The following is a 12,780-nucleotide window of genomic DNA, read 5'->3' on the forward strand; positions in this document are numbered from 1 at the left end:
TTCAGTGTTGTCAAAGCAGCCCTTTTTTTTTTCATTTTTTTCCCAGCAGAGAAGTTGTTTTGGAAAATTCCTGCTCAGGTGCAGTTGGTGACTTGGCTGTGTCAGTAGGTTTATGGGCCAGTACTACAGGTCTCCAGCTGGTATTTGATCCTGCTTGGTTTATGTTAGGGCTCATATGATTGCTAAGCTAAGATGTTTACTGTCAGTAGGATCAGTGCTAGAGCTGGTTATGCCGCTGGGTTGGACTGTTGGGGCTGATCCTGTTGCTAGGAGAAGTGTTTGTTGTCTCAGTTGATAATGCCGTGGTTTCATGAAGTATAGCGGAGTATTAAGCCAAAGGACTTCTCCATCTCCTTTTACAGTTCCACCTGGTCCAGGCTAGGGGACTGCTCAGGACTCAGCACTCACATCACTTTTAGCAAGAAGACTCTGTGTGAGGGTGACCACTTCCTCCTCCAGCAGGAGAGATGGAGATACAGGGGAACCCTAGGTATACCCCCCAGTCCTGGCAAGAATATGGTCATTCTTCTCCCCAGGGTAGTGGAACATGGGAAGCCCAGGGGAAAATGGAATTTGCTTGAGACAGACCTTGCGAGTAACAAGATGCATGGACTGACAGGTAGGAGTTGCAAAGGTCACTTCAACGGCACTGTTTAGATCATGTCCAGACACTTCAGTAAACATGAATACTGTATCTGTAATTATATATAGACATGTAGACATACCTGGATACACCTCTACATAGGCATACATCCATGGATGGATGTACTATCAACAATAATATTGTTTTCAATTATAATGCAATATGATATTTTCCTTTCATTTCTTTCTGACTTTTCCTTTTGGAAAGCTCATGAAGCCACAGGCAGTTTTAGCATGGAATAATTCTGAAATGTTTTCATCCACATTCCTTGGGAAGGGACACAGTGTCAGGAGACCCGATCCAGGCAGGCAGCACTTGCCAGAAGAAACCAATTCTGCCAACAGTCTTTCAGCAATCTCAGTGCAATCAAAGAAAGGGTCTCTCTAGGGCCACATCCAGTTTGCATCCTTTGCAGCTTATGAGTGCTGGGAATAGAAAGAATGATCTCTGTTTATCTCAGAATCTGTCTGCCATCTGTGGCTTGTCAATGTAAGGAAGATCCTGAAGAAGGCCACCTTAGCTCACCTGAAATGCTTCATGTTGTTGGTGACAACACTGGCATTTCTGGCATAGAAAACAGGAGGCCCGTTTTTGTGTGCTCTGAATGTTGCCATTCCCTATGCCAGTTTTAAGCAGCTGGAGAGGCAGATGTGAGAAGATGAGGCTCCCACACTGAATGCCAGTGGGCAGGAATGTGAACATACCAGGGAGCTCCAGGATGGGGGAGTCCAACACAGTGTAGGAAGGAGCCTGTCAGGCAGTTTGGGTTTGATGAGTCCTGGCTTATCAAAGCTTATCTCCAGCTACAAATGCATTTTATTTTTCACTGGAGTTCAACTTCTTTCCATTACTAGCAAGACTTCAAATATTGTCCCTAGTTCTCACAAAGTCTTCCCCTTTTCCTTCTTTCAAAGTACCTCAGGTCTCGATTTATTCCATATGGACTTTGACAAGAAAAAATACTTATCTTTTAGCACTGTAAGCTGCTTCCCCAAAGGCTTGAGTTAAATCTGCTTTAATAAAAACACAGAGCTTTAGGCAACTGGGACATAAATGATTTCTCTTCTGCACTATTGAAATGTTGCTTTCTAAGTATATTCAATAGCATATTAGAAACAAGTCTCTAATTAGCCATAGAGTACCGAAGACCTGACTATCTAATGCAAAAAATCAACATCATGAAAACTTTGAGAATACCAAGAAGAAGCAAGGGAAGACCACAGGTCATTTTCAGCCATTCCCTATCCACTTAAACCCCATAATTGCAATATTATCTTTAATATCAGGGGACAGTGGTGAATGTAAGATCATCATAAGACCAGAATAATCATCCTAAAGACAAAATAAATTAATCACTGACCTCTGTTATAATAAGAATTTAACAAAAAAACCCCACACTGAAGTTCAATTTACTCAAATATTCCATGTTCTTTCTAACTCCTATAAGGCTCTGAAGCAGAGTTTCTTTAATAAAAATGACTGATGTACACCAGTTGCTCCAAATTACACATTTGTATTCACTAAAGCCCGTGTAAGCCATCATGTACAATATCAACAGCTTCTGATACTGCTTTTCAGTGAGACACAAGATCAAGGAGAGTTCTGTATTTACACAGAAAGGAAACAGACTATATCCCCCAAATACAGATCCGCAAATCTGTCAATGTATTTCTGGTTAAAAAAAAATAAGTACCCAACTTTTCTGTTTATACTTTGTTATATTCAAACCACAGTAACACTTTCACTGGCAGCAACGACTGCATGGCTAGTCAGGGATCAAAACAGAGCTTGTCAGACTGGACAAGGACTGAGATAAATCACTTACTTAAAGAAGAGTCTCTGCTGTGTTTTATAATGCAACAGACAATAAGAGAAACTGGGGAGAAATGTAAAAGCATCACTGACAAGACTTTGGAGTACATACAGTCTTGCAGGACTGGTTACTAATGAAAAAGGCAAGTTACATCAAGTTATACACCTGGTAACATCCCCCAGGTGGGCAGGGCACAGGGAATGAAAAAGCACTGGTGTCCTCTGGGTGGTGACAAGAAGATGATCTTCTTCCAGAGCTGCTGGACTGAGTGCTGGCACCACATTCTCAGGGTCCTCTGGACAGACCACTGCCCTCACACAGCACAGAGAGGTGGGAATGATCACAGGAGTCCTGGGCCAAAGGTTTCTGTCCAGCTTCCTGCTCCCTCTTTAGGAGAGTGAGGAAGTGGGATGAAGCCCTGCATCCAGTTATCCCTTAGATTTTTTGACTATGTACCACACACATGCACACACAAACCTATAGTTCCACAGTGTCAACTTTTTCTGCTGGTATAACTGGAGATAAAATACAATGAGACATAATTGTAATGAAAAAGCTGGATAGAAGTCACTCCAGTATTGTAAATCAAGTCCCATTTATTTTGTTTATTAATTAATAAATAATTACTTATTCCCAAATACAGTTGCATTGATGGAACATACTGATGACAAACATTTTCTTCCCAGATGACTTAGAAAGGCACTGAACACCCAAGGAGGAGCTGATAAAAATCCACCCATGTAGCCCATTTCAATTAAACTGCACTCTCTAAAACAAATACAGCATTTTGCATGGGGAAATCTGGGCTCTTGGGATAGAGCTATGGTTGTGGGGTGGCAGTCCAAATCTGATGTGTGACAACTGGACTGGAAGGTGTTGCAGTTGCCCCAGAAGGAGAAGGAGGTTCAAAGGGAGGTGGTTCTGGCCCTAGAGCCAAAGACTAGGTAAGCCAGGTTTGGCCTCAGTCACACCTGCCAAGGAAGAACCACCACTGTAAACGAGCCCCAGGGCACCAAGAAATGCAACATGTGAAAAAGGCCACATTCAGGAGAAGGGAGCTCTGAAAGCTATGGCCCTCTGTTCCCTTCAGCCTGCTGTGCTTCTATGCATGCAAAGAGCCTGCTGTGTTCTTTAGTCCTAAGCACCGTCTGCTGGCAAGGCAGAATTCAGTTCAATTTGCCTCAACACCTCTTTAACCTATGATTTAATGTCACTGTTGTTTGCATCATGAAACAGGGCTTTCCTACAACTGATTTTGTGACTATTGCACATTTCCCATAGTCCCCACCCGAAGAAAGAACTCAGTTCACAGCTGTCCTTTTGCTTAGTACTGACCTCTTCCATTACAGTTTCCCACAGCAGCAATGAAAAGAAAAACCCAAAAAACACAAACAGAAAAGGGCATAAAAGAAAAATACTTGTGATTTGAAAAGTTGTTATTTGGCTTTCTTCTAATGACCAAACATACTGTGGTCACCATCACAGGCATTACTGCTGTCTTACACAGATATGCAAATAGCAATTTAATAGGTGTATTTTATATATATAATACTTATATGTATGTATAGGGTTGTTTATGGGTGTGCATGTGTGTGTTTGTAGACACACACATTCCCATGGCCTAGCAAGAAGTTGGTCATCAGTGTGGTCTAGGCCAGAGACAGGTTTGCTGATGGGTTCATACTCAAACAGACAGTACCCAGCTGGGACCTGGATCAAAACTTTTATATCATTCACATCCTGAGGCAAAGAGCTTGAAGGAAAGCTCTGGGTATGTGATAAGAACTGTTTTCATACTTATTTTCAAAACTTCCCAGTTCCAGTTGTTTCATTTAGCTATAAATTCTCTAGGTCAAAACTCCCTCCGGGACATGTGCATGTCTAGAGACACAGTGCACTGTAAATGTAGCTCTCTTAAGCTAGCAGAAAGGATAGGCCAAAATAATGAAGTCCTACATGAAATGTATTTGGTATCCAAGTTAGGACTGGCTCCTTTTCAGATGCCAACATTTCTGTTTACCTTCACAGTAGAATAAAAACCACATTCTGCTTTCCTTGCATACCTAGAAGTATATTGGAGGATCCCATTCTCCAAGGTAAGAGTTTAAGAAGGCCTTCAAAGATGGTTGCAGGAGAAATGTGCACATTTACAAAACAAATGGCAGTTAAGCAAGCAAAAGGTTTTTTTTTTTAACCAAGTTGTATATTTTGCTTATCAAAATACCATTGATTTTTTATATCTGTGCACAGATATTTTGTATTCACAGTCTCCCCTTGGAAAGCAAGCTTTTATCCTGTCCTCTGAGATCCTGCCTGCTTCTTGACTTGTGGTTCTTAAGAGCATTTGAATTTGTAATTCATTTTTGCTTGCCTAAAAAACAAAGAAACAAAAGGTTTGTTCACTCTGCCAGGCTTTCAGATTACATAGGTTCTGCCCAAATATACCATGGAATACTTCAATAAATCTATTTATCTACATTATAACATATAGACAGCATTCAGCTCTGTACTGGATAGACACTATGCTGCATACAGTGACAGCAACAGATATGTGCAACATGAATGGTGCCATGTCAGTTTAGCAAAGTGTTTGCGGCCAAAATAAAAGACAAAATATTCTTAATAGGAGACATTTCCCTGAATTTAACAACTTGAAAATTATTCTTTGTTCCTAAAACACTCTTTATTTTAGAATTCTTTTTTATATCTTTCAAAATGAGCCCTTTCCCAAATGAGCCCTTTCCCAGGGGAGACTGCATTTTTTGAGTTCCAAGTCAGATTTGGTTTAAAAATTTTGACGTTTGCAGAATAGGACCATAGAATAATTCAGGCTGCAAGAGATCTCTAGGATGTCTCTGGTTGAACCTCCTGATCAAGAGGGTCAATTCTGAGGCCAGCCCAGATTGTTCAGGGCTTTATTCAGTCAGATGTTCAAAATTCTCAAGGGTGAAGACTGATATATTCAAATACAGGTATTTGGCTGAGTATGTTCAAAACCCAAACCAAACCAGTATTAACTTCTCCATTTCCACTTCACATCTTTGCTGCAATCCTCCCTGATGAATCACAAAATGGCAAATCTGGCACAACTCTGCATAACAGGTGAAATGAACCTTAGAAAATCATTAAAGGACAAATCAACTCCCAACTGAAATCAGTGACGAGATGCCCTTTGTGTTTGACTAGACGCTTAAAGGGAAATGTTTTAGCAAATAGCACTGAAGTGTCAGATGGGATCAGGAAAGGTTCTGAACACATGGCTGTAGTCAGAGATACAGGAAGGCTGGGAACTGAGTTCAGGTTAGGGAAGGAGTCAAACTACCAAGTGTTGGTCTGCGTCCTGAGAGCAGCCTCAGACTTGGGAAATTAAGAATTTACTGAAGAAAACTGCTATAATAAATATTAAAACTGGAAGATTGGAGCAATGCCTGCGTCCCATCTCCTTATTGTATTTATTAACAAAAGGCCTGATTCTTCCCTTTCTTTTCAGGCAGTCCACGATCACTTCACTGAAAACAATCCTTTAAAATTAGCCTAAGATGTGAATCAGGCTGAAAGTCACTGGTATAATTCTTCCTTAAAGCTCCTGCACTTCAGTTTTAACTGGGGAAAACAGTATGAATATGAGACAAAGAAAAAGTAAACCAATAATCCAAATATAGACATTTTTAAGCGGGTACATTACATTCAATTCTTCCATCTTTTCGCCAAGATTCTGTCATTATCTATGATGATAAAAAAGAGCTTATGAAAGGATGAGTGACATTTTGATACAGATCTTTCAAAGAAAAGTGATAATTCAAAGAAAAGTGATAATTCAAAGAAACACTTTTCTAGAAATTAATACTTCAGATGTTTTTCTCTCTTTTTTTTTTTTTAAATCACAGAATTCAGAAGACCCAAATTAAGTACATTTTTCTGGTTTTAAAAGTTAGCACCGTATTTCAGTGGGAGCCTGAAAACAAAGCAAAACAAAAAGCATTTTTATTATAATAAGCAAAGGTCTTCTCATCCTAACAAAAAATTAAATGCTGCTATGGGATTTCATTCAAACCTTGCTCCTTATCATAATATTTCAGGCCAACTATCAAGATAAATTGAAGTTTTAAGCTGTATTATAAATAACCCCTGACTTTAGGGGAACTTATTTGAAGATTATCAAGAAATACAAAGAATTCAGCAGCGTGTTAGTGGGCACTGCAAAAGTATATTGAGAAGTCTACAGCAGCTGCAACTGTATTCTGGTTGTTTAAAGTTTTTTGACATGACTGTGGTATTGTGCATCCAGTATACAATCTTCTTGTCAATAACAGCTGGGCAATCAATGTGCGCAAAAAATGAATCTTGGGTTTATGGCGTATTTGTAGCCATATGCTTTCTACCTGTCAATATAGTTCAAAGGCAGTGAGTGAGGAAAATTCAGAAGATGAGGCATCTGTCCTAGGTCTCACAGGATGCACAGGATGGTCTTAGAAGTTATTTTTTGTGTCATATATCATGCAACACATCTGGGCAAAAGGACACTTGCTTTGGTAACCCCAGCCACCATAATGGCAAAGCAGCAGCAGCAGCAAGCAGTGGCTTCATACTGTCATATTTATTTGTTTAGCTGGCATTGCCCTTTCATCTCACTGATAATTTGGTGCTTACTCAATTTCACTGTTCAGAGTGATCATTACCTTGCATCTTTACATGTGGTCAGCATTCATTTTCCTTCCCACCCAAACCACAATGAGATTCAGACATGAAGTGTTGTACAAACATCAAATCTGCATGTGCTTTTGTGTGCATGTGTCTGTCCAAACAGTTCTTAACACTAGCTGGCATATTTTGTTACCTCAGTTTTCAAGACACTCCTTCAGCAGCAAAATCATCTAAATCTGCGATGGAAACTACGTCAGTATTTGGTGTTGGGCTCATGTCCTTTCCTAAGTGAATTTTAGTTTCTTGAATGTCTTGACGGTAGGAGTAAGAGGCTGGTTCGATATAGGGCTGAGCATCCACAGCTTCGGAGTATCTGCAGTCCTGCTGGCCATCTTCAGATAGTTCAGCTGATTCTCTGGGTACAGCTGGCATTAACCAGGTAGGTTCAGAGAGCTGAGAAGGTGACTTCAGCACTGCTACAGATGAAGCTGGTAAAGGCAGTACTTTAGGGTAGGAGACATAGGGGGAATTCATAATTTCTGAAGAGAAGGGTTGGTCTAAGTTCCCTTCTGAGGAAGGGACTGAGACTTGAACATATTTGCCAGTTTCAGGGTCATAAAATGTCTTTATATTAACTTCAGCTGGTAAATCAACTACATAGTATTGACCAGAGTCAGGGTCTTGGAGGAGTTTACGCTGGGTTAAAGAGGGTGAAGGACTTACTGCTGATGCACGTCCAGCTCTTCCTGTACTGGTTTCTGTGGGAGAGAAAGTTGAGTGAGGGGCAGGGTGGAGAGGAGAATATCCCAAGGATGAAACAGATGCTAGTGTCTGTCCAGAATGAGAAGACTTTCTCCCTACAGCATCTGTATGCTCAGTCTGATGTTTTTTCTGCTGCTCTTGCATTTTTTTTCTCTTGTTTGCCAGCTTTTTGGCCCGCCGCAGAGCTTTTTCTGTTTTTGGTGGCACAGCAGGAGGCTTGCCTGCTGCTCTTTTCCTAGGTTCCCTGGGCTCCAGCCTCTCAGCCTCCCCTGGAGAACCAGAAAGCAGATTTCTCTGTGCTGAATCAAGTATCTCTTCCTCAGCCATATCAGCTTGGCTCTTTAGTGTCATGTTCAGCAAGGCAGGGTTTATAACATCCTCTGTCTCTCTAAAGCCAGAAATTGTTGGTTTGTCTGATGATGAACTGGCACTAAGGGAGTGCATCGTGCTGCCTGACCTGGGGCTTGCAACAGCAGAGCATGCAAGACTGTCTAACAAAACTGGTGCACCTTCCGTATGTAGGATGTCCCCTAAAGCTTCATGGGATACAGGAGAATAAGTGTGGTCCTCTGATATGGAGTCAGTCACGGGAGAAATTGCCTCCCTGGTGATTATTTTTTTTGCACAAGAGCCACCCCTGCGATTAGATAGATGATGATTCTTAAAGTAATTTGTCTTTCTTTCTGTGGGATAGCTGGGGTTGTTTTGTGCTTGGTCGTTTTCCAGACCTAAATTTGGCTGTGTTAAGCTGTGTCTTGCCTTCCTAGATTGGGTCCCCTCTTTCCTTCTGTAGACACTTTCCTCACTCATTTTCCCAACTTTATTTAACAAAGCACAAGTCTCTTTATCTTCTTCCATCAGCTTCCCTAATGAAAAGTTCTCTGTATCTTCCAGATGACTGGGATCCAGTGTTGCTGAAGTAGATCCAGGCTCACTGGCCTCTTTTCCTCTGTCAGTTGCTTCATCCCTCACATTCTGCTTCCCTCTGCGCCTCGATGCTGACCAGCCTACCTCCTGAGCATGCAACATCTTTTGGTGCTTTTTGTGCCATGCTGGGGGCATGAACCTACCTTCCATTTCCTTATAACTGCTGCTCACTGTATCATCCAGGGAAAAGGACCTGAACAGAGGCAGCTTGACAGCTCTTATTACCTGAGGTGACCTGAATGTATTATCTTTAATCATAAACAGACTGGGTTTGGTTGCACTTGAAGATGGTGGCATTTGCGGTTCTTCAGGCTTGCGGATACACATGTCCCTTACACCGCTGGAAGCAGAATCCATGCTGTTGGCCTCTTTGCTTTTCTCTCTCCTTAGTTTCTCTTTACTCAAACTCCTCTGTCCATTCCCAGTAACCTTCCCCTCCCTGTTCTCTGCTGCACCAGTACCAGAGCTGACACAAGCATAATATTGCAGTTCATCTTCCTCAACCTCTTCCCCTTTCTCATTGTGGCTATTCTTACTGTCTGTACCCATTTTACTCTTAGTCCTCTGGCTTTCTTGAAGGCATGCCTTCTGCATCAGGGGCATTGGTGGAAATGGCTCGTCCTGAAGTGGCTGCTCTACCGTGGAGACAAAAGACTGCTCTGAAGAACTAGTGCTTCTTCTGCCTTGTGCTTCATGGTCAGGTACCACTATATTGGTTTGGGTGTCACTGTAAGGCACATCCTCTGCTGGTGAGAGTTGATGATTTGGGAGTGTTTTGAAGGCAAGATTTTCATTCTGAATAGCAGCCTGTCTCTCATTTTCCTCACCCTGGACACTGGGATTTTGCCCAGCTGTCGTGTCTGCATTATCTCTGCTGAATGGTTTCAGTGCTGGATAGTGCAGATGTTTTCTTAAATCAGGTTCATTTGATTCATGTCTGTACAAGGGGAAGTTTTCATTCTCCCTTGTGTTTTTAACCAGATCTTCACGTGTTGAGTTGTCTTGCTGCAAGTTGTCTCCAGTTTGGTAAAATAAAAGGTCCCCTGTTGTCTGGGGTGAACTCATAGTCAGGTAATTGTCTGCAAAGTGTCCAGTTAAATCAGTTTTATTGTCCTTTTCGTGAATACTGCCAGACAATACGGAGGTGATATCACTTGATTCATCTTTGCCTGCAATATTCTTGTTACTTTTTTCTTGTGAAGTGGAGAGTAAGGCATTCATTTTTGTACTCTCCTGGATATTTTGCCTCATTTTATTTTTCTCTTCCAAGGCCCTTAACAGAGGAGAAGGGGTATAAATGCTTTTAACACGTTTACGCACATCCTTCAAGTTGAATAACAGACTCGATGCTTTTGATTTGTAACTATCCCGAGACCTGCAATTGTCATATGAGTTCCCCTCATAGTCTCTCAGTGCCATGCTCTCAGTGGGAGGAGGTGTCAGTGGGATCAGCTCACTTTCAACAGTGTCCACCTCCTGTTTTGGTGGTATGATGGGTGTTAAGAGTTCGGTGATGCTGAAAGGGGGACTGGTTGATCCAGGGGAGTTTACCTGTTTAGCCAGAGGAGTCACCTCCAGACCAGGTTTGGCACCAGTCACCTTTTCAGACAATGAGCATGTCTCACCGCTGGCTGTGAACCTCTCCTTTGAAGTTTGTCTCCTCTCTGCTGTCCCTTTTGCAGCCCTCTGCCTCCTCCAGGGCAGAGAGGTATTGCCCAGCTGGGGACTGAGGGGGTCCCCTTCAGTTAAGGTGGCCAGGGGTCTTGGAGGTGGGCTAGGTGCCTGGGACATAGGTGAAACCATCCTGTGGGACATAGACTGGGGTGAGACGGGGGCTGGGGATATGGCAGGGGGGGAAAGTTGAGCTGGCACTGGGGGTGGTGGCACAGGAGGGGCTTCAGGAGTAGGGGATGTTGGGGGATGGCCCTGCTGGTTTGGAGATGGAAGGTGTGGGACAGGGGGTGGCCGAGGGGGACCCCAGTGCACATGGATTCTAGGGGGGGGTGTAGGAGGAAGAGCAGCAGGAAATTCAGTTTCTGAAGGAAGGGTGTCCTGAGGTTCACATGCAGCTGGGAGAGGGATGCTGAAAGCAGCTTCTGGTGTTAGCTTCATTTGAAAATCTTTCTCTTGTTTCTTAGCAACACTGGTCTTGACAGGCGGCAATTTATGTTCCTGTGTGTAGGATCCTTTAATAAATGGTGCTTCTTCCAGGTACGTAAGACCTTCCTTTTTCATTTTTATATCAACAAATTCCTCCTTTTCAGCCAGTTTTTTATGATGAACATTCCATGATTCAAAAGCACTATTCTCGCTGTGAAGAAAATTACCTTTTTTTGCTGGCTCATTAACTTTCACACTCCTGTTTTTTAAAGCCTTTTTAGAAGAATGGGAAAAATTCGACTTGGCTACTTTTGACATCTCAATCAGCACAGGATAATAATCATCAGAGCCACAATAACTCAGGTCTATTTTATTAGGTATTTTCTGTGGCTCATGTTTGCTACTGAGACAGTGGCTACCTTGACTAGTCTCAGAATATTCAGAAAGTTCCTTGTGGTTGCTTAATATGTCTGTGTCATCCCAACAAGCTGTATCATTTCCATGATTTAATTTACATTTTTGAAAGCTATTCTTAATGGGCTGTTTAATGGCTGTCAGGGAACCCCCTGACCCTTGGTCTGCAGTCTTATCAAATGTCTTAATCAAAGAGGACACTTTTGAAGCATGTTTATTGTTCCTCGGACCAGGAACTGGTAAATTCATTTTTTTCCTTTCTGTGGCAAAGGTGTTATTTTTAGTAACCTTTTTCTCCTCTGGAGCACACTTCGGTAACTGCTGGAATGTTGAAGCCCATATTGTATGTTCATTGTTTCTTGCTGTTAGCTTGTTACAGACATTGCTTTTCTTGATGGCATGGTTTAATGTCCCTGGGTGAAGTTTAGCAGAGAACTGGAGGGCGAAGTCAGGTGAAATGGCAAGATCTGACTCACTGTGAGAGTCTTCAAGTTCTGCCACACACAAACTTTTGAAAGCCCGGTCTGTGAGGCTACTCACTTCTCTGTCTGTTTCATCCAGGAGACTCCCAATACTGGAGGAGTCACTATGTCCCTCTGTGTGTTTCTTATTTCCCTGCATTGTTCATGGGAATCATGAATGAATTATCCAAAGGATTAACTTCAGGCAGATGACTCTGTGGGGTGGTTCCAGCTGTTCCAGTTGTTAGCAAATCACAAGCACAATGTGGTTTCTCCTGATGCTGCTGTTGCACATTGATTCGTCTTACAGAACAGCTGAAGGAAATTTTCTTCTCTGCAAAGCCAAAAATTATAAATAATCATTTTTCTATATTAACACTATCAGTGAGCATTTCCCAGATTAATCACTGACTAATTTACTCCTACATGTATTCTAAGCAGGATGCTAACAATACAATGAATAACATAAAAAATAATTGTTATGTTTGACAATTCAAGTAGCTTATGGTAGCTTATCAGTTTATTTCTTGAAAGTGCCATTAAAAAAAGTGGTTTCACCTCAGATTCTTTACTTGGGTTCTTAAACAAGGACGTAAGAACCAAATTTCAAGTACTTCTCTTTCTGTACTTCCAACTATAAACACTTCTGAGTGCTGTGCATGTATGTAGCTAAGAAGGTTAGCCATTTTTTGGGCAGGAAGAATTAATAATAAAAAGGAGAAAATTTACTTAAAAAAAAAAGTACATCATTGCACACTATGTCCAAAATGAAAGAAAAGTTGGTAAAACTTACTTGCCAAGACATCGTGATTCTAATTTAAAATATCTTGTGAAAAATAAATTGTAGGAGATTATATCCTCACTCATCTATTAGCTCATGACTGTGAAAAATGTCTACGGAGATGAGTCTGCTTGTATCAGGCTGGAGCTCTGCTGTGACAATTACCTTGAGCAGAACCCTTGTTTCAGAAAGCAGAATGGCACCACAGGTGAAGAGGATTTACTGTGCATTAGCA

General features: G+C 41.7%; 1 protein-coding gene across 1 annotated transcript; it reads right to left on the reverse strand.

Moving 5' to 3' along the window:
• Nucleotides 1–7,301: 7,301 nt before the first annotated feature.
• LOC104404458 (chromosome unknown open reading frame, human C10orf71) lies at nucleotides 7,302–11,924 on the reverse strand. Its single transcript, XM_010012890.1, has one exon. It carries the CDS (start codon nucleotides 11,922–11,924, stop codon nucleotides 7,302–7,304), a length of 4,623 nt encoding a protein of 1,540 aa, XP_010011192.1.
• Between the last annotated feature and the right edge of the window lie 856 nt (nucleotides 11,925–12,780).

This window comes from Nestor notabilis, unplaced genomic scaffold (assembly GCF_000696875.1).
Source record: "Nestor notabilis isolate BGI_N333 unplaced genomic scaffold, ASM69687v1 scaffold6044, whole genome shotgun sequence".
Lineage (NCBI taxonomy): Eukaryota > Metazoa > Chordata > Aves > Psittaciformes > Psittacidae > Nestor > Nestor notabilis.

What these genes read in the sequence shown, in the direction of transcription:
- LOC104404458 (XM_010012890.1), bottom strand. Translation starts at nt 11,924, where the DNA reads ATGCAGGGAAATAAGAAACACACAGAGGGACATAGTGACTCCTCCAGT.